General features: G+C 42.3%; 1 protein-coding gene and 2 long non-coding RNA genes across 5 annotated transcripts in view; 2 read left to right on the forward strand and 1 right to left on the reverse strand.

Annotated features, from left to right (window-relative positions):
- Positions 1-6: 6 nt before the first annotated feature.
- LOC126986205 (uncharacterized) lies at positions 7-4189 on the forward strand. Its single transcript, XR_007739397.1, has 2 exons — positions 7-2646; positions 2727-4189. It is a non-coding gene; the product is annotated as an uncharacterized LOC126986205 (long non-coding RNA).
- A 4299-nt stretch (positions 4190-8488) lies between these two features.
- Positions 8489-21548, forward strand: LOC126986210 (uncharacterized). Its single transcript, XR_007739401.1, has 2 exons — positions 8489-18859; positions 20881-21548. It is a non-coding gene; the product is annotated as an uncharacterized LOC126986210 (long non-coding RNA).
- Positions 11411-25629, reverse strand: part of LOC126986206 (neurogenic protein mastermind-like) — a 67932-nt gene continuing 53713 nt past the window's right edge. For 2 of the 3 annotated variants that reach the window (XM_050842177.1, XM_050842179.1), the window contains exon 7: positions 11411-25542. In XM_050842177.1, the coding sequence (XP_050698134.1) occupies positions 22699-25542 (2844 nt within the window). In that variant the 3' untranslated portion in view covers positions 11411-22698. The remainder of the gene's footprint in view (positions 25543-25629) is intronic. The other variant, XM_050842178.1, reaches the window with a different exon arrangement.

The following is a 25629-nucleotide window of genomic DNA, read 5'->3' on the forward strand; positions in this document are numbered from 1 at the left end:
TTCATCCGTGATTTTTATGGGTGACTTTCGTAAACAAGGCATTAGGGAGTGTGTGTGTGAGGGAGGGCTGACTGACCAACACACACACACACACACGCACACACACACGCTGACACACATGTACGTAACTTTCCCAATGTGTGTGTGTATATGTGTGTGTTTGTGTATGTGTGCATGTGTGTGTGTTTGGTTGGCTCTCCCCTTCCACCCCACTCCCCTTCCTCCCCAACCACCGCCGACGCAAGATATGTGAAGAGACACTGACCCTTCTGTGTTTGTGCGTGTGTTGGGGTGAGAAATATTTTAGTCTTCGTCGAAAACGTAAACAAAAGACGGAAAATGGAAAGAACGGAAACGGGATGAATGAACGGAAGTCGGAATTGGAAGAAGCGAATGAGAGAATTGGGAAACAGTGGAACAGAAGAAATTAAATTGAGAGAGAGATAGTAAAATGTAAACAAAAACAAACGACAGAAAATGGGAAAAACGGAAACGGAATGAATGAACGGAAGTCGGACACGGAAGAAGCGAAAGAGAGAATTGGGAAACAGTGGAGCGGAAGAAATGAAATAGAAAGAGAGATAGGAAAATATGATGAAGGGAAACGAGAAGAAAGAAAGTATATATTGAAGAAAGAAGTATAAGAAAAAAAGAAGAAAAAGGGAAGTATTTATTGAAGAAGTCTTGTATGAAAGGACGCTCAGGAAGAAGAAAGAGATAGAAGAGAGAATTAGAAAACTGTGATGTAAAGGGAAGAGGAAAATGAAGTGTATTTGAGTCTACTGATGGAATAGAAGAAACTGAGATGAAAGAAATAATGAGAAAATAGAAGAAAATGAAGTGATGAAAGAAATGAGGAAAGAATTGAAGTGATAAAAAATAATAATAGAGTGAATGAGAGAGAGAAAGAGAGCAAAAAAGACAGAGAAAATAAGAGGAAAATAAGGAATAAAAAGTGAAAGTGAAGGAAATAAGAAAAAGAATGGAGAGGAGGAAAAAAAAGAAAATAAAGGATAAGAAATGAGATAAAGAAATGGAAGAGAGGGACAAAGTGTGAGAGAGAGAGAGAGAGAGAGAGAGAGAGAGAGAGAGAGAGAAACACATTCCCAAAACGGACTAAGGGGAACAGACCTACTTTCTCTCTCTCTCTCTCTCTTTTACTTAATTTACGATGAAAGAAAAAAAAGGAAAAAATCATCACCGTTGTCTCATCTGAAAATTGACGACGATGGTGCAGGAAAAGAAAAGAAAAGGAAGAAATAAACTGTACGCAAGACTCATGGTGCCACACACACACACACACACACACACACACACACACACACACACACACACACACACACACACACACACACACACCGAGACCGTTCAGAAAAGTTTGTGTGACGTGAGGGAGAAAAAAATTACGAGTGAGCGACTTCACGAGGAGGAAGAAAGTAATATTAGCGGAAAAAGTGCGTACGTGTGTTTGTGTGTGTGTGTGTGCGTGTGTGTGTGTGAAAAAATAGGACCTGTGATTGTTATGTACTGTACAGGAACACACACAGTTTTAATATACCTCCTCCTCCTCCTCCTCCTCCTCCTCCTCCTTCTCCTCCTCTTCAACCACTCCATTCCACATCCTAAAGAATTGTGGCATTGTATTTTCCTCTCTCCTCCTCCTCCTCCTCCTCCTCCTTCTCCTCCTCTTCCACAGTTGATATTAGTGAAAAAATAAAAATGCAAGTTGTGTCGATAAAATGTTATGTAAAAATAGGCCTAAGAAGTTTGACCGCAGTTGAAAGAACGGCAGATATTTGACGAGTATTTATGTGTGTGTTTGTGTGTTTGTATCAGAGAGAGAGAGAGAGAGAGAGAGAGAGAGAGAGAGAGAGAGAGAGAGAGAGAGAGAGAGAGGGCAGCATTACTATTTCTAAAGCAAACATTCATGACTTTTCACACGCACACACACACACACTCACAAAATGGTGTCACAATATATATATACTAGCAAAATAAAGAAGAAGAAAGAGGAGGAGGAGGAGGAAGGAAAAAACAAGTAAATATGTATCATAGTAGAATAGAATGGGAGGGGAAGGAAGGAAGGAAGGGAGAGAAAGAAAGAAGAAGATAAACAAAGGGTTGAAAAACTGCATTATCCTCCCATCTCCCTTTGAAGTGGTGTAAAATTCTTTAATCCCTTCCCTCCATCTCTCCCTCTCTCTCTCCCTTCCTCAGCCTCTGTCAGGGATCATTAGGGAGAAAAATGGTGTGTGTGTACGTGTGTGTGTGTGTGTGTGTGTGTGTACATAGTGACATAGCGAGGGTAGAAAGTCACATTAAACTATTTATTTACATGTAGGGTAGAGGAGAGAGAGAGAGAGAGAGAGAGAGAGAGAGAGAGAGAATCACCTCATCTATTATTGCAGCTCTTTCATAACTTCTCTCTCTCTCTCTCTCCCTCTCCCTCTCTCTCGGACCTGTCTAGAAAGAATACTCACTTAAGGAAAAATAGACAGACCGGGTTGTGCGAGTGGGATGGTGATGATGGTGGTGATAATGGTGATGATATGTGTGTATGGAGTCACTGTATATTGTGTGGTGATAGAGGAAGAGGAGGAGGAGGAGGAGGAGGAATGCAAGTTATGTGTGTGTTAGATAAAGGAGGTCACTGTATATTATATGGAGTTAGAGGAAGAAGAAGAAGAAGAAGAAGGAATGCAAGTTGTGTGTGTTAGATGAATGAGGTCACTGTATATTGTATGGTATTAGAGGAAGAAGAGGAAGAGGAAGAGGAGAAGAAGAAGGAATGCAAGTTATGTGTGTTAGATGAATGAAGTTGCTGTATATTTTGTAGCATTAAGAAAAAGAGAAGAGGAGAAAGAAGTATGCAAGTTATATGTATGTGTGTGTGTGTACGTGTGTGTGAAATCAGGTTCCGTTAGCTTAAGAGAATGGTACGGAAGTCTTTCTCTATATGTAACTCTCCTTCTCCCTCTCCCTCTCTCGTGTCTCGGGTGTCATTCTTAACATTGTCATTATTTTCTTAACTCGTGCGCTTGTGTCTGAGCGATGATGCACAAAGTAGGAGCAATTCTCGCGTCTAATTTATTGGCTGTGTGCCCTCGATACCCCTTACCCCCTCCCCCCTTAACCCCCGACCCTGAACCTTATTTATTACCCATCGGCGTTAGCTCCGAGATCGTCACAACTTTTTTTTTTTTTTTCGTATTTCGCCTACCATTTATTTATTTATTTATTTTTTTCCATATCGAGAAACACAAATGGTTGACAGTGCAAAGGAGATAGATGCTGGATGGTTAGACAGTAAGATGGTTATGTATGGATTTTTTTTTTCTCTTATTTATGGCATTTTTTTTATATACACACAATGGGCGAAATGCAATTGTTCTCTTTAATTCGACTAGTTAGTTTTCTTGGGGTCAAAGTTGCCAAGTACCGCCATATTCTCATCTTTTTCGTCTTGGGTGTCGTGGGCGTAACGGCGGACCATCACGTTCTTCCCTAGTTTTGTATCTCGTGTAACGGAAAGAAATCGATCGTCGCCGATACGACCACACAAGAGAAGGGAAAGTTTGGGAATATGGCGGTACATGGCAACACTGTCCCGAGGAAAAGCCGAGTCTTATTAAATGCAGAGTTACGAGTTACCTTCGTACGTCAGGTCGTGAGTGTCATCTGTGCGTTCTGCCGACACAAAGTTTTGACTCGGCAGATATCAAGAAATCACGTTTTTTTATATATATTTTCGTCTCCGCAGTCTAAGTTATTATCCTCTTTTCACTCACAGGGCACAGAACGAGTATCAAAAAAACACACACAATGATGCAGTAATCGTAATGGATACATAATACTACATAAATAATTATACATACCTAGCGTTGATAATCTTATTAATAGTTAAGTGAAAACATGTTCATTCATTCATTGTTCATCGGAGGGAGAAACGGCGAGTCACAGACGGAGGCAAAGGTTCATTCGTTTGTTTCCCGCACACACCGCTACATTACTACCCCTGCGTTACGACTCCACTCTTCCCTCTTCCCCCACGTGACGGAGGAGAGAACGCGGGTCGCCTCCTGGGCCGCCCGCCTGTATGTATGTGTCATTATTTCATTTATTGTATACAAGAAGAAGTTTCAATCTTTGTACAGCGTCTAGTTCTTAATAAAGTACGTCCAACAGGAGGCTTGCCGGGTTTTATTTCAGTACATATTTTGAAGGTGTGGCATTTATCTACTTCCTCACTTTCTCTAGTATGATGTATCTGTGGTATTATATAGATCTTCACTTGTTTTATCAATCCATTGTATTTGATTTGATTTATTACCAGGCTCAGGTGATATACGGCCGTAGTATTAATCTCCCATATTCCCGTTCCCTTTCCTTACCTTTCCCTTGGCTGTGAACCGCAGTATTAAGCGTCCCCGGGGGGTTGGGATTGATTAACAGTACCTACAGATGGAATAATAAGTGACTAACCAATTTGATTCATTAAGTGCTTAGTAGTAGGTAATTATCCTCTAATTATAATGGGTTAAGTACCAAGTGCTGGTTCTTCAATACATGTGCTTATATAACTAACAGCTGAAGGTTAATTTATATATACAGAAAGGTTGAGCAAGTTAGTATGACTATATAGAATGGAAATTATAAAGCTAGTTAAAATAAATGTTTGTAAGAATGAAATGGATAGAATGTAATATGCTCTTTTTAAACATATATAATGGAGACTCCTTACACACACACGCACACGCACACACACACTAATAAAGGAAATAATCTACAATGAAGTTACTCAAATAATGATACCAGACTCAAAAAGGACAGTAAATAATGTAGTGATTGTGTGTGTGTGTCTGTGTGTGTGTGTGTGTGTGTGTGTGTGTGTGTGTGTCCTGTCACCCTATATAATACTTCCATTGACATATGTAGATAAGGAGAAGGGAAAAGTGTGTGTCAGATTGTCAATATAATCCTTAGAGTGAAGTGCTGATTAGGGTGACTTAAAGTACTGTGGAAGGGGATTTTATTATAAGTGTGAGGTGTGCTGGAAGGGCTGTGGTGTGTGGCAAGGTGTGTGTGGTGTGTTACATGTGGAGAAACCGTATAGGTGTGTATGCTGATTAGGGTGACGTAAAGTACCGTGGAAGGGGATTTTATTAAGTGTGAGGTGTGCTGGAAGGGCTCTGGTGTGTGGCAAGGTGTGTGTGTGGTGTGTCAGAACGTGTGGAGAGACTGTATAGGAGAGTGCTTAGAGTGAAATGCTGATTGGGGTGGCGTAAAGTACTGTGGAAGGGGATTTTATTAAGTGTGAGGTGTGCTGGAAGGGCTGTGGTGTGTGGCAAGGTGTGTGTGTGTGTGGTGTGTCAGAACGTGTGGAGAGACCGTATAGGAGAGTGCTTAGAGTGAAATGCTGATTGGGGTGGCGTAAAGTACTGTGGAAGGGGATTTTATTAAGTGTGAGGTGTGGTGGAAGGGCTCTGGTGTGTGTGGTGTATCATGTGTGGAAAGCCTGGCGTGAAGAAAGTCCCTCGGGGCGTCATGTTCCGTGTGTTGGCAGCTCGAAAAGTAGCTGTCAGACGATCAGTGGGCAGGTGTGGTGGTTCAGCGAACGAGGTGAATGCGTGGAAAATGATCGTGTAGACATGCTAAACTGAAGCACCAACCTTGTTCGAGCAGGTCCGACACCGACACAAATCTCTAGCTGAACCAAGCTCGTCAGCGCCATGCTCGGTCACCACAATTACCCACTGATCGTGAGACGACTCGGTGCGTGTCCTCAGCCCCTGCGCCACCAAGGACTCCCACGTTCTTTATGTTGTAACCAGTCTTTAACCCAAACACTTCTTTTTCGCTCTTTTCCACTGTCCTTTACTACTTTGCCTGCAGCAAGGATGCATACTAAAGCTGCTTTCCGCCTGCGAATGCTTTTTGGGGCCATTGATAATCTTGTGAGACCGCCAAGGAACACACGGGAAACGAACGCTCACGTGCAGTACCTCCCTACACACTTAACTGGGCGCTTTCCCGCTGGGTGGAGGTGGGTCAGTAAACGTGTGAACAGTTTTTATGCTGAACCACGTTCTCTACCGTGCTTCGTCACCATGTTTCGAAACTGCCGTAAATCGTGCTTCGCCAACACGCTTGCCACTGATCGTCTGACGACTCCTTTAGAAATGATCGTTAGAGTCCAATTTTTCGTGTGCGTGTGTGTGTTTGACCAATTCCTTTACACAAATATTCTCCGATATCAGCCATAATGACATTAAGCTATTCGTTAGTGACTGAAGTAATGTGTGAAATCGAATATATGCATATATTGGAAATAGTATCAACGATACATAATTTCTTGGAGGAGGGATGTTCAAACACCCCGGAGTACTAACAATGTTCCAAAACCCCAGGGTACTAACGCAGTGTTAACAGTGACCATAAAGAGGGAACGCTTGATAGATATATTAATGCAAAATAAAATTAGTCCTAACAACATTGACTTTATAACTAAAGTATATACAAAGGATAGAACTAAAGTAGAGGTAGGAGAGGAGGATGAAGTTGAAATAGAAATAACCAGTGGGATAAGACAAGGATGTACAGCATCGACCAGTTGGTAGGGGTGGTTCAGTTCAATGGTTCGGTTACTGAACCACTGAACCGAACCACCCGGCCCCGTGAACCAGTCGTGGGCGGGGCGGGAGAGGGACAGCCGTGCGCCGGGGAGGGTGGCCTGGCAGGGGCGTGGTACTGGGGCGGTGTGGGTGTGGTGTGGGCTGGTGTGAAGGCCAGCTGGTGTGTGGCGGCCGGCTGGTTGGCGTGAGTGGAGGGTTCGTGGTCTCGGGGCGGGGCGGCCACACACTCGCCCCGTGCCCGCCGCCCCTGCCGGTCATGCGGGTAATCGAGCTAAAAGAAATCAAGAAAGTGCTCACCAAGTAAAGAACCACCAACAGGGACGTCAGAGGACCAATCAATGGAGGGCAAATCCCCAGCCGGAACAAGTTCTGTACCCTCACCAACAGACTCAGGTAGGAGATGAGAGCTACAGGTTGGTATTTTAAGACACTTTTGCTTCTCACATCAGCTATTTCTAAAGGTCAAAGAGGGGGTCAGTCGGGTTCTAATGAGTGTTTCTTCAGGTTCACGGTACAGCAGAAGGTTCAAACTACCACCAGGGTCATAAAACTACTCCTGGAAATGCCCACAACTCCTACTTAAGCCTTGTCAAATATGTGTTCTTGGCCAAATGTTTTATAATACGACCCCATAGTATGATATTGTCCACCAAAGAATTACTTTGAGGTCTGTAAACAACCAAAACTGTAACACCAAAATTTGGCAAACATACCCCAGCTGTGTTGGGATGATCATTAAAGGTTCTACCAACCTAAATGTCATCCCTAATAGAAATTCCAACACCATGTTTTCTTAGGTTACGGGGAATAGGAAATGGGCAGCAGAGTAAACCATCACAACCTCTTGCAAAATGACTTGAAAATGACAGTTTCACCCCCCTCCCATTTGCTTTCTTTATTTATTTTACTTTTTGGATGGGGGAGGATTAGTTTGGTTTCCGGAGTAGAAGAAATTACTCAGTTTGTTTACGAAGGGTGCGAAAGACTCCTCTTAGGCAATAATTCAAGTAGTTCATCTCTCCTCCTTTTTGTGCATCAAGAGTGGGAAGAATGTGAGGAGGAGGTGTGATTAGGTGTGTGTGTGTGTGTATTTACCTAGCTGTATTTACCTAGGTGTGACATACGGGAAAAGAGCTAATCTCGCGCTGTCCCGTCTCCATATCCTCTCTTATCCAACTTTTCCTAAAAATCATGAATGTTTCTTGCACAAACCACCTCCTCCTCCAGTCCATTCCATAGCTCAATGCTTCTGTTTGGGAAGCTAAACTTTTTCACATCTCGCCTACACGTGGTCGCCCTCAACTTCTTTCCATGTCCTCTCGTTTCTCTCTCGCTCCACACACACACAGGTCCTCTCTGTCCAGATTCTCCACCCCGCTTGCCACCCTGTACACCACTATCAGGTCTCCTCTTTCTCTTCTTCTCTCCAGGGTTGTGAGTCCCATGCTATTGAGTCTCCCCTCGTAAGTCCGATCCCTAAGTTCCGGTACCATCTTAGTTGCAGCTCTCTGTACTCTTTCCAGCTTTCTTATGTTCTTCTTTTCGTGAGGAGACCAGACCACTGCTGCATACTCCAACCTTGGCCTTATCATTGTAATTATTATTTTCTTCATCATCTCTTCGTCCAAATACACAAATGCAGTCCTTATTCATAGTTTGTCCCGTTATCCTGTTGATGTGTTTGTCCGGTGACATATGTTCTCTGAGATAGTCACTCCCAAATCTTTTTCTTCCATTCCTCTGCATATTATCACACTTCCCATCTTCTAATCATATTCACATCTTCTACCACTCCTACCAAACTCTATTTTTTTACATTTCCCAAGGTTGAATTTCATCTGCCATGTACCACTCCACTCCCATATTTTGTCCAGGTCCCTCTGCAATGCCTCACAGTCTTTCACATCATTGACTCGTCTCAAGAGCTTTGCATCATCTACAAACAAACTCACATAGCTGGTCACTCCGTCCACCATATCATTTATATAAACAGCAAACATTAATGGTGCCAGCACTGAACCTTGTGGGACCCCACTCCTCACTGGGCACCAGTTGGAAACCTTGTCCTTGATTATTGTCCTCATTTCCCTGTTAGTTAGGAAGTCCTCCATCCACTTAATAAGTCCATCACCCACTCCACCTCTATTTTTAATTTTCCAAATTAGTCTTCTGTGCAGTACTTTGTCGAATGCCTTTTTCAAATCCAGGTACACTCCATCCCCCGAGCCTTCTCTCTCTTGTATTAAATCTGTCACCCTTGAGTAATAACATAAGTTGGTGACACAAGATCTCCAAGCCTCCAAGAGGATTTGCACAAAATTTCAGCTTGGTCGGATAGATGGGAGATGCTCTTTAACGTAGACAAGTGCCAGGTCCTTCAAGTTGGAACGAGGAATAAGAAATTTGATTACGAAATGTGCGGCGTTAAACTCAAAAGCGTTCAATGCGTCAAGGACTTGGGGGTCAAAATCGCGTCAAACCTCAAATTCTCACAGCAATGCATCGATGCAGCAAATAAAGCGAACAGAATGTTGGGCTTCATTAAAAGAAACTTTTTATTTAAGAATAAAGATGTAATACTCCCGCTCTACAACAGTTTAGTCAGACCCCACTTGGAATATGCGGTACAGTTTTGGTCTCCCCACCATGCAAAGGATATTACTAAATTAGAAGGTGTTCAGCGTCGGGCAACGAAAATTATCCCTTCCTTGCGCAACAAATCCTACGAAGAAAGGCTTTCTACCCTTAACATGTTCTCTCTTGAGAAACGTCGCCTCCGAGGAAAACTGATCGAATGTTTTAAAATACTTAATGGTTTCACGAATGTAGACAGATCAACATTGTTTATGATCGATGACACTTTAAGAGAGAGGAACAATGGCGTAAAACTCAGATGTAGACAAGTAAATTCAGACTGCACCAAATTTTTCTTCACCAACGTTGTAGTGCGAGAATGGAATAAGCTCCCATCATCAGTGGTCCAGTGTAACACGATTGACTCCTTCAAAAATAAGCTCGACCGTCACTTCCTTCAACTTAATATCAACTAGAGTAGAAATGCAACGTTTTGGAGTCTTCTGATTAATGTAAAATCGCTTAGGTTTAAGGACAGACCACCAAGTCTGGACCATGGGCCACTCTGTCTTCTGCCCGATGCTCATCCAATCCCATCACTGCCAAGTCTTCCTGTATACACCTTCTCCACATTTTCCTAGGTCTACCAACTGGTCTCCTTCCTTCTACCTCCAATCTCTCCACAACTCCCAGCACTGTATCCTCCCCTGCTCTCTTTCTCCTCCATTCTACTTTGTCTTCTGCCCGATGCTCATCCAATCCCATCAATGCCAAGTCTTCCTGTATACACCTCCACGTTTTCCTAGGTCTACCAACTGGTCTTTTATACCTCTTAATTCATGTTTGTGAGTTTAGAGATAACAGAATAGTCGCCTTTCCTAGGTCTACCAACTGGTCTCCTTCCTTCTACCTTCAATCTCTCCAAAACTCCAAGCACTGTATCCTCCCCTGCTCTCTTTACATGTCCAAACCATCAGAGTCTTTCCCTTCAGAGCACTGTTTCCTGTTAAATGAGCTTATAATATTCACTTATACCACTTCTAATAACACCCTATTCATGTTAATTAGTCTTTTGACTTATAAATACACCTGAGAAAGGGGAATTTAGGTGAATCACGCCGTCCAACTTCCTTATGCAAGAGTTTATGGTTCCTTCATTTCTTAGCCCTTCTGTTGGTTACGTCTGGACTCCTTTCTTTTCCTGTATTTTCCTTCCTTTTCTATATTTTCCTTTGTTATAGTTGTTTTCCATCCTGTATTTTCTTTTTCTATATTTTTCCTCTTTATATTTGTTTTCCATAGCTGCAGTTTCCTTCCTTTACTATATTTCCCTTCCCTTTCCTGTATTTTCCTTTTTTCTATATATTTCTTCTTTATATTTGTTTTCCATAGCTGCAGTTTCCTTCCTTTTACAATATTTTCCCTCCTCTTACTATATTTTCCCTCCTTTCACTGTATTTTCCTTTTCTATACTTTAATCCTTTAGTTCTTTCAAGAGGGAGTACTTTTTTCTTCCACTTTATTCAGTTCTTGTTTACTTTCATTGTTCTTGGTTTTCCTCTCCTATTCCAAATTAAAAATACTACTACTACTATTACTACCACCACCACACTAACATTAACACTAATAAAACCAAGTAGAACAGTGGTTCTTAACCTGGGTTCGGCGAAGATCCTCCCAAAAGACATTGCAATTTTGCAATTGAATTTTAAGCAAATTTTCTTTAATATTTTTATGGATTAAAATCAAATACATTCTTTGTATTATCTAAAATTAATATACTCTTGAACTTTGAAGGAATTTTTCTTGCACTTGTATGTTTTTTTTTCTTCACTATACTTGAGGGGTTCGGCTACTGTGCGGAGGTTTTCGTTAGGGTTCGGCACCTCTGAAAAGGTTAAGAACCACTGAACTAGAACATTTTTTCTACTTTTCATTCAGCTCTTGGCTTTTCTTTCCCATAAAATATAAATACTACTATCACTACTACTACTTCTATTCCTCTTCCTTCTCCTTCTACTACTATCACTACCACTACTGCTACAACTATTTCTATTCCTCTCCTATCACTACTAATACTAATACTACTACCACTTTCATTTGTACTACTACTACTACTAATAATAATAATAAACACTAACAATAAGAAAGTTAACTAGAACAACACCCCACACCCTCCCCAAGGATAATAAACACCAGTACAATGTCATCAAATTATTGGTATATTCTATGTGAAGAATTAAGATACACAGGTAAGGTATGTTTGCTTAGTAGTAGTTTGTAGGTCAGTCTGCCGCAGCCTAACACAAGGGCCCAATGCTGCTGCTGCCACCCCTGCCTCCGCCTTTGTATAATGTGTCTGTCTGTGTGGGGTTGAAAAATAAAGTTGAAATACAGTCCGATGTTCATTGAGTGACTGCAATAGTTTGTGAATTCTAGGGTTGAAAATAAAGTTGAAATACAGTCTGGCATTCGATTTTTACAAGCGACTGGGATAGTTTGTGAATTCTGGGGTTGAAAATAAAGTTGAAATACAGTCTGGTGTTCGTTGAGTTTTGTACGATTTTTACAGGTGATTGGGATAGTTTGTGAATTGACGGTTTTTACTTTCCCGACATGTAGATCTCTTTATTATCTTTATTGCTGTATTTCTTGGTGGCATATACGATGGGTTAAGTCCGGAATTAGTTAAGTTTTGGACGAGTATAACGTAGACGGTTTTTACTTATATGGTTAAGTCCGGAATTAGTTAAGTTTCAGACTAGTATAACGTAGACGGTTTTTACTTATTCCAACCTCTAGATCTCTTTATTATTACTATCTTTATTTCTTGGTGGCATATACGATGGGTTAAGTCTGGTATTAGTTAAGTTTCAGACTGGTATCATGTAGACGATTTTAACTCTTTCCAATGTGTAGATTTCTTGTCGTATGGAAGAGATTAGAATAGTCTGTTTGGGGTCAAAAGATAAAGGTAAATGAAGTCTGGTATTACTTAAGGTTCGGACTAGTATCACATAGACGGTTTCTACTCTTTACGACATCTAGATTTCTTGTGTGTATATCTGGTGATGTATAGAATAGATTCAAATAGTCCTATGTTGGTCAAGTCTCGAACCAGTATCCCATAGACAATTTTTACTCTTACCAACACCTAGGTCTCTTTGTGTGGTTTATGATTAACTTTGGCAGTAAGTCATCCCTCAAATAGTATTGTTTCCAATGGTTCAGTTTTGGTTTTATGTGGATTTTCTAAGATGATTTTTTAGGATTTTTAAATTTCCCAAACGAGCAGGAAATTTAAAAATCCTAAAAGATCTTCCATGACAAACCGTATAAAACCGAAACCGAACTATTTGAGGAACGACTGTATATATAACATCGGGTTCTGGTGACAACAAACTATTAATATCACTTGTAAAAATCGTCAATGAATCCAGTTCTCCAAATCACCACTAGTTGAACAGTTTTGAATGGGCGTTACAGACAGACACTCGGACAGACAGAGGCAGCGGGAACAGAGAAACAATAATAATAATAAAAATAATAATGATCAATATAGTGAGTCAGCATCATGGATAAAAGTTCTGGCCGGGCAGGACAAAAATAAAGAAAAAATATATATATAGTATAATAATAATAATAATAATAATAATGATAATAATAATAATAACACAGAAATCTCACTTGCGGCAACACTAACATTGCAGTCAAAACACCTCAGAATAAAATAATAATAAAAATATTAAATATAAAAATAATAATAATAATAGCGTTCAAGAAAATTAATTTGTACTACTCATCGTTTGCGGCACGGATCGCCGACCACTCGACCGACAGACTAACCCCCCACCCCCTCCCTGCCCCCTTCACCCCCCATAACCCCCTATAATGGAGTCAAACAATGGGGTAGGTAGGACAGGGGGGGAGGGAAGGGGAGAGGGAGGAGGGGCTGTCAGTCTCGGGTTGTTTATATTCTGGAGCGAAAAAAATAATTATACAAGAGAAATATAATCTTGTGGAAAGGATGATTATAATATTATTGTTTATACATAGCGGTAGCGTTGGCGGGTTTTCCTGACTTTCCTTTTTTTTTCTTTGTCGTTCTTCCTTTGTCCTTCACTCACTGTGGTCCGTTCCTTCAGCCTTCATGAGTTTGCGTTGTTGTTTTCATCTTGTTTTTTGTTGTTCTGTTCGTTCATCTGTTTTGTTATTTTTCTGTCATCCACTTTCTTCTTCCCTCTTTTCTTTTAGCTTTTTTTTTTTGGTTGCCGGTGTTTTTATTTTGTTTTCACTTTCTTCCTTGCTCTTTTCTTTAGTCACTCTTTTCTATTTATTTTGGCTTCTGTCATTCATTTATTGGGTCTTAGTGTTTATTTTTTAGCTGTTTTATATATGTTTTTCTTGAATTTACCTATCCTTTCTTAGTTATATTCACTAGTAACTGATCGCTGTTCATTTAAAGAAACATTATCTTGATCTTTTGGTTAAGTTTAAATAACAGCTTCCACAACTTTAGTATTTCATAACTCGACAAAAGCTTAACAAAGGACTTTTTATATATTTCCTTTGCCTCCTAATACAACATTTGAGGAAGAAATGTTCAACTTCAGTAACAACCAAACATTCCGAGGCAATTAATCATTTCTTGGAACTTTCTTTTCTTCATTAATTTCCTTTTCTTTCTAATACAACGTCTGAGGAAGAAACGTTCGGCTCCAGTAACAACAAATTTTCCGAGACAATAATTTCTTGTAACTTTTCATTTTTTTAAATTTCTTTCCTTTTCTTTCTGTTACAACGTCTGAGGAAGAAAAGTTTGACTCCAGTAACAAACAAACATTCCGAGACAACTAATCACTTCTCGGAACTTTTCTTTTTTTTTTTAATTTCTTTCCTTTTCTTTCTATTACAACGTCTGAGGAAGAAAAGTTTGACTCCAGTAACAAACAAACATTCCGAGACAACTAATCACTTCTCGGAACTTTCCTCTCGTCACCTTCGCTCGCTTGCTCCCTTCTCCGCCACATGCAAAAGTAGCATTTCAAAACAACATACAAAAAATAATATAATGATAGTACAATGCGTCTCTAAGCCATCCGTGGTCCTTACAGCTTAACTAACCGACGTGTTTGCAAAAATCCAAGCACTAAATAAAGATACACTGGTTCACATTCACAAAACAAAAACCTTTCAAGTGTGTTTTTCTTTAATATAGATATAATATATAAATCCATAGAAAATCTACTTAAGGATATAATTTCAAAAAGGTTAATAATAATAATAATAATAATAATAATAATAGCATTTCATCATCTACTAGTCATATAGCTAAAGAAATTCCTGCGCTCCTTACTTACACAAGTCAAATTATCATCATTATTCTTGTTTTATTAGTTTAAGTTTTTTCCTCTTTCTGAAACTTCCAAGCGAGAAGCTGTTTTTTTGACACTGCTCCCGGCGGCAACGCTCGCCAGCCACGCCCAACACATGTACAGATATATTACACAACGGTAGTAGTAGTGGGAGTAATAGTATAACAATAGCATAGTAGTAGTAGTACGAGTAGTAGTAATAATAATGATAGTTAATGATAATAATAAAACTGTTTGTAGTAGTAGCATAATTTGTACCGACTAAATTAACAAGAAAGGTGTATGTATTTTTTTATATAGTTTTTTGTAGTGTTTTTGTCTTTATTTACTTACGTACCTCTACACACGAACGCTTCCCCTGCAAACGGTAAAAAAATATCGGGAGATGATTGAAAAAAAAAATCGCTTTGACCTTAAATATTACGTCATTATTCTGTTACACAAACACGATAAGCTTTTGTTTTTCCCTCTCAGCTTTTCTTTTTATACTTGACTTCCCTTATTTATTTATTTATCTATTTAATTTACTATTACCTATAAACTAAGCAAGGGAGGACCAGGAGTTCGTCTTCTTATTTAAACTGAGCAAACATTTCTTAAGAGTGTGTGTGTGTGTGTGTAGGTATTTGTGAATGTGCGTTTTTTGGGATGTGTGTGTGTGTGTATGCGTGTAGGTATTTGTGCATGTGCGTTTTTTGGGATGTGTGTGTGTCTGAATCTGTCTTTAAGTGTGTGTGTGCGTGTGTGTAAAGCCCATGTCAGCCTCCGCCCCAGACTAAAAAAAAAATAAAAAAATCCCGAGCTCAAAGAAACGAACGGGGAACAAACAAACGAAAGCGCGAACAGAAATAATAAATACAAATAATAATAATAATGAAGACAACAGTGATAAAAATATAATAATCTCGCCGATCTTGACGCGAAAGGAGAGAAAGAAATATAAAATAATAATAGTTATCTTAAAATTCAAAAACAGAGAACAACAAAATAAATTAACAACTAGAAGGAAAAAGAGAAAAAAAATGCATAATAAAAAGAAAAGCTGGAAATTAGTTAAAAAAAAAATATGGGAAGGAAATCAAATAAAACAACAATGAACGAAGAAAATAACGGGGGGAGGAGGAGGAAGACAGGGCGAAGAAAAGGAAGAAAATTGTTTAGATTTCAAATTGATTAACCACTAGACACTTAGAAGAAGACAGGAGGAGGAGGAAGACGAGAGAGGAAGAAACAGGGAGAAAAGTTTAGATTTCAAATATTTTCAACCACTAAGGAGAATAGTAAGAAAGGAAGGATGACAAGAGGCAAGAGAAGGAGGAGGAGGACAGAGAGAAATACAAGAGAAGATTAGATACTGATTTTAGGAAGAAAGAAAGACAAGGAAAGTTTAGATTTAATTAAGAAAGAAGGAAAGAAAGTGGGAGGAGGAGGAGAAAGAATAGCAAGAGAGGAAGGAAGGCAAGAATAGTTTAGATTTCAAAATGTTCAACCACTAGACACACAATTTTATTAAGAAAGAGAGGAAGAGAAAGAACGAGGGAGGAGGAGAAGGAATAGAGAGAGGAAGGAAGAAAGAAAGGCGAGAATAGTTTAGATTCCAAAATGTTCAACCACTAGACACACGATTTTATGGCGAGAGAGAAAGAAGGAAAGACAGCGGAAGGAGGAGGAAGGGCAGAAGAGAAGTTTAGATTCCAAAATGTTCAACCACTAGACACACGATTTTAGAAAGAAAGAGGAAGAGCGAGAAAGAAGGAGGAAGAGTGGAAGAGAGAGAAAGGCAAAGAAAAGTATAGATTCCAAAATTATCAACCACTAGACACTGATTTTATGAAGAGAGAGAAAGAAAGAGGGAGGAGGAAGAGCGGAAGCGAGAGAAAGCGGAGGAAAGTTTAGATTTCAAAATGCATAACTACTAAACACACAATTATTGGCCGAAGCCGTAATTCCTATTATTATTATTATTATTATTTTTATCTTCACACTGACGGCTACAACATCGCTACGAGTACAACAATATATAAAAAACGCTTGTAAAAGGAGACTTGTTTGGTTCTTACTTCTTAATTATCTTTCAATGCGTGTATGTGTGTGTGTCTTAATTTACTTACATATCCTATTCATCTATCTATTTACAAAGGGTGTTTTTTCCTCTCATATCCTTGGACACCAATTCACACACGCCCCCCAAAAATTGTATCACTCACAAATGTTGAAATAAAAAGTAAAAATCTAAATTGCTCGTGAATTTTATGAAAAGTCGCGAGAAAAGTTGAATTTTTCGCTTGGTGTGTGTGTGTGTGTGTGTGTGTATATTGTGCTAATTATATACAAATGAACTTAAAAAAATATATAATAATGATAAAAGCAATTTCCATTCTGATTTTATACCATCCACTGAGTCATATGTGTGTGTGTGTGTAAGTGTGTGTGCGTGTACATGCACATAGGCAAGGCAGTGTACGCGGTCACCTGGCGCAGAAGCTAATTAACTAGTCAGGTAGATAACGATTCACCTGTTTTGGGCAGTTCACTAGTTCAGGTAAGCACGTCACCTGTGGCTACCTGGATATCACCTGTCTGGGGTAATCAGGTTGGATGGAGGGGGTCACCTGGGGGGCTAAATTAGGACAGGTAATCTAATGCAGAAGTGGTTTAAAATGGATACAGATGAAATGCTTGGTTATCTTTTTTGTAGTTATTTTCTCATGCTGTATAGTTGATTAGAGGTTACCTGGTGTAGTTCGTTAGCTAAATTAGGACAGGTAATCTAATGTGGAAATGGTTTAAAATGGAAATGATTGATGTCCTTGATTTCTTTTTCTGTACAGGTATTTTCTTGCATTGTATCGTTAATTAGAGGTCACCAGGTGTAATATAGGTGACTTAATTAGGGAAGGTAGTTTGTTAGCTAAATTAAGACAGGTAATCTAATGCGGAAATGGTTTGAAATTGATTATAAGTCCTTGGTTATCTTTTTTGTACAGGTATTTTCGTGTTGTATAGTTAATTAGAGGTCACCAGGTGTAATATTAAAGGTAACATCATTAGGAAAGGTAAATCTAACAATATCAGTCAGAGAAAATGGTTTGAAATAGAAATAAATGACGTGCTTGATTTCCTTCTTTGCACAGTTATTTTCTCGAGCTGAATCATTAATCAGAAGTCACCAGGAGCAATACTGTAGATAACATCGTTAGGGAAGGTAAATCTAACATCACCTGTCAAAGAGTATGGTTTAAAATGGAAATACAGTACTTGATCCATTTTTTTGTTAAGTTGTTCTATAAAAAGATGATTTCTATGGCAACATTTGGCTATATCAGTTTTAAAAGGTCCATCAATTTTTGTTTATCAGTTTTTATAATGAGCTGCTGTCAATATATTTTTCTTCCTTTATACCATCATAATAATTTTTGGGGTCGCTTTTTAACCTCTATAAATTAACGGACATTTTCACTTTAATATCATGTGTGGTGACCTCTCATTTTCTCTCTCTCCAGCCTTGACCTGACCTGACCCCTCCCCCCGTCAGTGACCTCCGGGAGATCCTACAACATGGACGACTGAGTGGAAGGTTCTTGTTGTTGATGTATAAACGATTAAGACGCTAACACATATGTCTGATCATAAACCTACGCCTGTAATAACACGTGGAGTTAAATAATGGATAGTTTATGATTAATGGATTGCTCTGCCTAATGCTATGACAGTCCGCTCCAGGGTGTGACAAAGAGTGCTCGCTAAATGGCAGTGGCTGTTTTTCTTTCACTGGTAACTTCTTTATTTTAGCAGGAAATGGACAGATGCTATTTTCTCCCTTCCTCGGTTATTTTCAAGTGATTATTATATGGTCGTGATTTGTATGGAAAATTTTGAGTGCCTGGTAATTACTTTTTCACTCTTATTGGTTTATGTTGACAAGAAATGGACAGATGCTATTTTCTCCCTTTCTCGGTAATTGTCAAGTGATTTTTATGTGGTGGTGATTTGTATTGAAATTTTAAGTGCCTGGTAATTTTTCGCTCCTTTTGGTAACTGTCAGTCTCTTGTGTGATGGTGGTATATAAGAAAAACTGGACAGCATTTGTTTCCCCTTTCCAGTAATTCAGTTCATCAAAATATGGGAGTGGTATAGATCGGGAACCTCACTGCATTGCTTTTTACTTTAATTTCTCAGCTATAATCAGTCAAGTCGTTAATCAATATATGCTCGTGGCATGAAAAGTTTACATTCCCCGCAATACACCCGACACCTTTTCCATTACACACATACAGGTTCCTCACCCTATACAGTACCAAGACCAGACTTCTAAAACCCTTCCTTTCTTTCATGTCGTTAATCAGTCTATCCTCGTGGTATGAAAAATCTACATTCCCCAATCCTTGTAAGATGAAAATAAACCAGAGAGAAAGTAAATAATTCTTCATCTGAATCAATTTGAATAACACACTGCTGTCTACACTTTTTGTATGTATCAGTGTGTATAATATCTGAGGGAGCTGATGCCACATGATGGGAGCGGTGAGTAGCGAGCTTTTTTTTTTCCGGCACTCTTTGTTGCAAAAAATGAGAAAAAAAACCCTGCAATCACTCTCTTTGCCCGCCGCTGAAGCAGACCAACTAACCTCTTCACTAACTTACATCAACTTAAACGGTACACTTTTTAATATATATTCCGTACTGGTAATAATAATGTATGCTTGTTGTATATATTAAGAACGAAGGGGCAACTAACAATACAAATTAAATGTTTTTTTCCGGAAGTTTTTTACAGGTATTAAACTTTTTGTAAGGATTTTTTCGTTATCACAGATACAAAATGGAGTGTACTAAACCTCCCATGAATAATAATAATAATAATAATAATAATAATATGTAGTTAGTTCATATAATATAAATCATGTATTGAGCATAACAGAGCACACTTTATCAATGTATGCAATGTGTGTGTGTGTGTGTGTGTGTGTATGTGTGTGTGTACGGTCCCTCCCCCCATATACAGCACCAAACGTACATCATCTGCCCTTGTGTTTGTAGCGATAAAACGTAACCACTAATGTCAATGCTGTTTGTCATGTGCGAGAGCGAAGATAAAAAAAAAATAAACGCAAGAAAAACGATAAAACACAAGGGGGCGAAAAATAAAACTACGATACGGACATACGAACATACGGAAGGCGTGTCGTTTTGTATATATATAGAGGATAATTATGTGGCGGCAGCAGTTCGGGCGGTATAATATAAACACTCGATGCCGAACCAAACCGAGAAAAACTAAAAAAAAAAAGTAGACGAAAAATATAATCCCTCACATCTTCGCTTCAATTTTCTTATCGGCTAAAACTTGCAAAAAACGACACAGTATGTAGAGTCACTGTTGTTATGTTACACGCGCGCTTCGTACTTACAATATTTACAGGTGGCCGAGCCCTTCGTCCCTGGGCCAGACTTGTTCTAGTTAGGTTAGGGTGTCTGCCAGTGCCTCCCTCCCTCCCTCACCCCTCTCTCTCTGCACCCTCTTTCCTCCCTTTCTCCCATCCCTTGTTTCACCCTATAGATACTGCAAGGGATACAATTTAGTTACTCCTGTTTTTCTCTCCATTCTTCTTTCTCTTGATATTTTCCCTTCCCTCCTTTTCATTCACTATTATAATCTTCTTTCCTCTATCTCTATCTACCATGTTTTTCTTTTTTTTTCTCCTCCTTCCTTCCCTGTTCCTCCTCTTGATATTTTCCCTCCCTTCCTTTACTTTCTCTTCGTTTATCTTATTTTCCATTTTTCTCTTGTTCCTTCATCATTTTTTCTCCTTCCTCCTCCTCCTCTCTCTCTCTCTCTCTTTGCTGTTTCCTTCATGTTTTCCCTTCCTTCCTTTCCTATTTCTCTATTAGCCTTTTTTCCCTGTTCTCCCTTCCCTCCTCTTCCTACTTCTCCCCTCTATCTCCTTGCAAGCAGATATATGATGAGGTAAATAAGGAGGAAAATGAGGTAAACAAAGGGTGAATCTAATTAAGGGAGAAAAGGGAGGGAGGGGAGGTTAAGCACTGGTGTCCCCCTTTTAGCTAGAACTGTATGAGGAAAAATGAAAAAAAAAAGTCATTGGAAAAGTTAAAAATTGGAAAAATGAAAAGAGAATGAAATTGGGGAAAAAAACTCACTCCCCGAAAACAGCAAACGTGAAAAAAAGAAAAAAAATCCCGAACGCATAAAAAATAAAGAAAACCAAAGCCAAGAATCGCAATACACCCGACACCTTTTCCAACAGGTTTCGACACCATTACACAAACACACGTACAGGTTCCAACACCCTATACAGTACCAAGACCAAAGCAAGACAAGACTTCTAAAACCCTTCCTTTCCTTCTTCTTTCATGTTAATTAGTAAAGTGAAGGTTCCAACACTCTTGTCAATCCTTTAAATCATCAATGAGTTTCAGAGGCTTCTAAAAGTGTATATACAAAACTGATAAAGGAGAAATAAGAGAGAATTGAGATAGAGAAGATGAAAAGAAGAGAAGAATAGTGATGTTGAAAAAATAAGAGGAAATAATCTAATCTAAGCCTCCATGTCATAATATAATATTAGCTGCTTTAATAGAAGGGAAAAAAAGAGAAAGATAAGAATAAGGAAAGTAAGAAAACAGGAAAAGATGAAAGGAAAAATAGAAAAGGGATATAGAGAAAAAGAAGGAAAGTGAGACAAAAGATAATAAAAGTAAGGAAAAGAGATGAAATGAAAAGGAAATGAGAAAGGCGAAGAAGGGAATTAGGAGAGAAAAGAGGATGAAAAATAAAACAATAATGAGAAAAAGACAAAATAAAGGAAAATAACAAGGACGAAGATGAGAATCAAAAGAGAAAAGATGATAAAGAAAGGAAATGGGAGTTAACAAATAAAATAAAAAATAATATATATAAAAAAAGGTGTGTATTAGAACCCTCACTCACATATTTGCAACCCAACCCTCACACTGTCAAAACAATAATAAAAGTAATAAATATAATATAATACAAATGATTGGTAATATAAAACTTCCATTCTCTTCAATTTCACTTCTTACTAATTCATTTTTCTTCCTTTCTCTTCTCTTTCCCTTCTTCATTTTTCTTCCTTTCACTTCTTTTTTCATCCCCCTCTCATCTTTCACTTCTCCTATCTTCTCTCTTCTTCTTTAACTTATTTAAGAACCCTTGTGCGGGATTTGCGAAGTAGAGAAACAGACAAACTGGATAAACGGAGACATGCTGACAGAGGGGGAGGAGGATTCTCAATAAACGCAGAACGCAAGAATATAAACAAGAATAAGAAAAACAAAACAAGCGGTGTATGTTTTTTGTGTTTAGTTCAAGCTTGTAACGTTTTTCTTCTCCTCCTCCTCCTCCAATTTCTTCTTCTCTTTCTCCTCCTTTTCTCTTGCATTCTTATCCTCCTTCTCCTCCTCTTCTTCTTTCTTATGTTCACTTCCACCTCCTCCTCCTTCTCCTTCATCATCTTTATATTATCATCTTTCTTCTCCTCCTCTTCCTCTTTTCTCCGTATATCCCTATCCACTTCCTCCTTTTTATCATCATCGTCACCATCATTTTCACTCCCGTTCTCTTTGTCTTTCCATGTCTCCGTTTTCTTCCATATTATCATAAGCGGCAGTGACAGGTGACAGTCTTCCGTGCGGTCGGTCGCTGCCAGGAGATCTAATAGGTTGTTGGCGGATGGCGGTAGTAGTAGTAGTAGTTGTAGTAGTCATAGTAGTTTTCCAGTGTTGTTTTGTTTTGTTCAGTGTTTCGGCAACGCACACAGCTTTCCTGGTGCACAGCGGAGGTGATGAGCACTTACACACACACGCACAGCTGGACAAACTCCCAGCGTGCACTTTCTCGAGTACTCCAAACACACACACACATGCACATGTCACTGTACTCACAACACAACGCAACGCAACACATTTCAGCTGTGTTCCGAGGCTGCCAGGGCCAGGCCGAGGCAAGCCCAGGAGTGCCGGGAGGTGCCAGGACTGGGCGGCTGTACTGATGGCGGCAGAGGCGGTGGCGGCTTCAAGAGGTGTGCCATCCCCCGCCCACTCAGGTGAGATACTTGGCCCAGCTGGCGGTCTGCTGTCAGTCCTTGCTCACGTCCAGTACCAGGTTGTTGAACATTTCTTGGTCGCCAAGGTCAGCGAGCGTGGGCTGAAAGTCTTCCTCCAGCCCTGTCCCCGCCCCCCCCCCGCCGTCCAGGCTCAGGGTGGGGCGGTTGAGGGCATTGAGGGTGAGCATGGAGGCAGGGTTGGTGAGTGGCTCCACCTGGATGTCACGAATTATGATGCCGTTGACGTTGCCGCGCACCGTGTCCATGCAGCACCCCGTCGTCGCACCGCCGCCCATGCCCGCTCCGTCTCCCAGCACCCGGTCCTCCAGGGGCTCCCGCATGCCCCCGCCGGACTCCCCCGTGAAGGTGTCAAAGGGGTTGATGTTGGGGGGCACCTGCAGGGGGTCAGAGAGGCCGGATAGGTCAGTGGAGGGGGGTCCGCCCAGGGAGAGGGAGTCCAGGGGGTCCAGGCCCACCGAGGCGCCACCGTCACCCTGCAGGTTGACGTCCAGCAGCGGGTCGATCTCCAGGTTGTAGCTCTCGGTGAAGTCGTTGTACTCGCTGGGGACGGGCGTGGGGGCGTAGGAGGACGGCTGGCTGGTCTCACAGCAGAAGGAGAAGGCTGTGCCCACCAAGGGAGTGTTGGGCTGTGACTTGGTGAACGCCTCCTGCAGGTTCAGCATCTGCAGCGGAGGTACGGACTGGGGGCGGTTGGCGGTGCTGGTCGGGGCGGCACTGGTGCCTGGCTGAGGGTTGGTGAGCATGCTGGTCACCTCCTGCCCCAGGGGGTCCATGGTGAAGGTGGGTGGCTGGGGCTGGTAGTGGACGGGCGGCCCCTCGGACATGTGCCGTCGCCGCAGGTCATTCATGCCTGGCCCCCCCCCTCCGTGCCCCGTCCCACCAGTGGGCTTGTTTTTGAGGATGAGCTGCAGCATGGAGGAGGAGGGCAGCTGCAGGCCTGCCCCCAGCCCCACCAGCCCTGCCGCCTCCCCACCCTCCAGCTGTTGGTGCAGGGAACCATCCTGCACAAGCGGGGACAGCGGTGCAGAGGAGGGCGACGGCGGCACACTGCCGGAGGAGTGTCGTGATGAAAACTTGCCGCCCCGCCGCCCCGTGGGGTCGTCGGATGGATACGGGGCGTGCCTGAAGCTGGGCGCCCCGGAGGAGTGCCTGGAGCGGCAGTTCGGTGTGTTGTATATGGTGCGCAGGTTCTGGCTGGAGTTGTGTCTGGAGCGCGGGTACAGTGGCGTGGTGATGGGCGACATGAAGGGCGTACTGTTCTCAGAGGGGCCCGCGTGGAGCCCACCGGGCTGGTCCGGGGTGAAGGGGGTGCTGCGGGGCGTGACGTAGGTAGAGGAGGTCTGCCCTGAGTTGTGTCTGGAGCGGGGCAGCGGGGTGTTGCGGGGCGACATAAAGGGGCTGGCGTTGGCGCTGGAGCCCTGCGAGGCTGCCCCGTGCACCTGTTCCAGCGAGGTGCTGATGGGCAGGAAGTCAAACTGGGCGCGGCGTGTGTTGGGGGACGGGGGCACCGAGCCCACCGTCTGGCCCCCCACCAGGCCCAGCACCTCGCCGCCCTCCAGGGTGGGCTGGAACTTGACGCGGCGCTGCATGCCGCCGGCGCCCACGCCATCCTGCTCCAGCATATCCCCCTCCCCCCCCAGGGGCCGCGCACCCCCACCCCGGGGCAGACCGCTGGGCAGGTTGCGCTGCAGCAGTTTGCGCAGCTCAGACAGTTGACTTGTCTTCTGCTGGTCGTCCAGCTCCACCGAATTCTTGTGGAAGTACTGAATCAGCTCCTCCTCCACCTCAGGCCCACTGCCACCACTGGCCTGGGGCTGCTGGCACACCTGATGCTGCTGCTGTTGCTGTTGCTGCTGCTGCTGTTGCTGAAGTTGCTGTTGAAGTTGTTGTTGCTGCAGTTGCTGTTGCTGTTGCTGTTGTTGTTGTTGTTGTTGCTGCTGCTGCTGCTGCTGCTGCTGTTGTTGTTGTTGTTGTTGTTGTTGTTGCTGTTGCTGTTGTTGTTGCTGTTGTTGTTGCTGTTGCTGTTGCTGTTGTTGTTGTTGTTGTTGTTGCTGTTGCTGCTGCTGCTGTTGCTGTTGCTGTGTGTGTATCTGGTGTGAGAGACTGTTCTGGGGCTCCAGCAGGCACTGGCTCACCAGGGAGCCCCCAAGCAGGGAGTCCATCCGTGAGGGCTGCTGGGGCACCTCCTCCACCCCGGCCGCCCCACCGTCCAGCTCTGGCCACTGCGCAGGGCCGTCAGCCCTTGGCTGGATGGCTTTGAACCGCGCCTTCGGGGAGGGGGCCTTGCCACCACCTGCCCCTACCCCGGCCCCGGCCCCGGCCCCAGCCCCGCCAGACATGATGAAGTGTGTTTTCTTGCTGGCCTTGGACAGGGGCACTTTGCAGTTCCCAACAGTGGTGGTCTTCTTGCCCTCCAGGGCGCCGCCGGGGGTGCTGACGCTGCGCCTCAGGCTGGGCGGGGCCGTGGGGCTCACGCCGCCCACACCCCGGGCCTCTGCCTTGGCCTCCAGCATCTTGTCATCTGTGATGGAGTCCAGGAAGTCGAGGGGCTGCTCCTGCTTGATGGTTGGGCCCCCCAGGCTGCCCAGTCCCCCAAGGCTCCCCAGGTCGCCGCCGTTCACCAGCTCACAGCGCAGCAGAGAGCCTCCGTCACAGTTCCCGTTGGTGACAGGGGTGGGCTGTGTGGGGGCGTTGGAGCCCAGCTTGGAGGGTGGTGGGGGGGGCGGGGGCGTGCCATTGGTGAGGGGTGCGTGGCTGTCGCCTGAAGGGTTGCGCGATGCTCCGCTGCGCCGCCGGGACTTGGGACGGTCACTGCCGCCGCCGCCGCTGCATTTGGTCACTGCCGGCTGCTGCTCCTGACACACACACACACACACACACAGAAGGGGAGAAAGAATGAACATAAGAAAAGGAAAACAACAATACTAAACCTCTTAACATTA

The sequence above is a fragment of the Eriocheir sinensis genome, chromosome 61 (assembly GCF_024679095.1).
Source record: "Eriocheir sinensis breed Jianghai 21 chromosome 61, ASM2467909v1, whole genome shotgun sequence".
NCBI lineage: Eukaryota > Metazoa > Arthropoda > Malacostraca > Decapoda > Varunidae > Eriocheir > Eriocheir sinensis.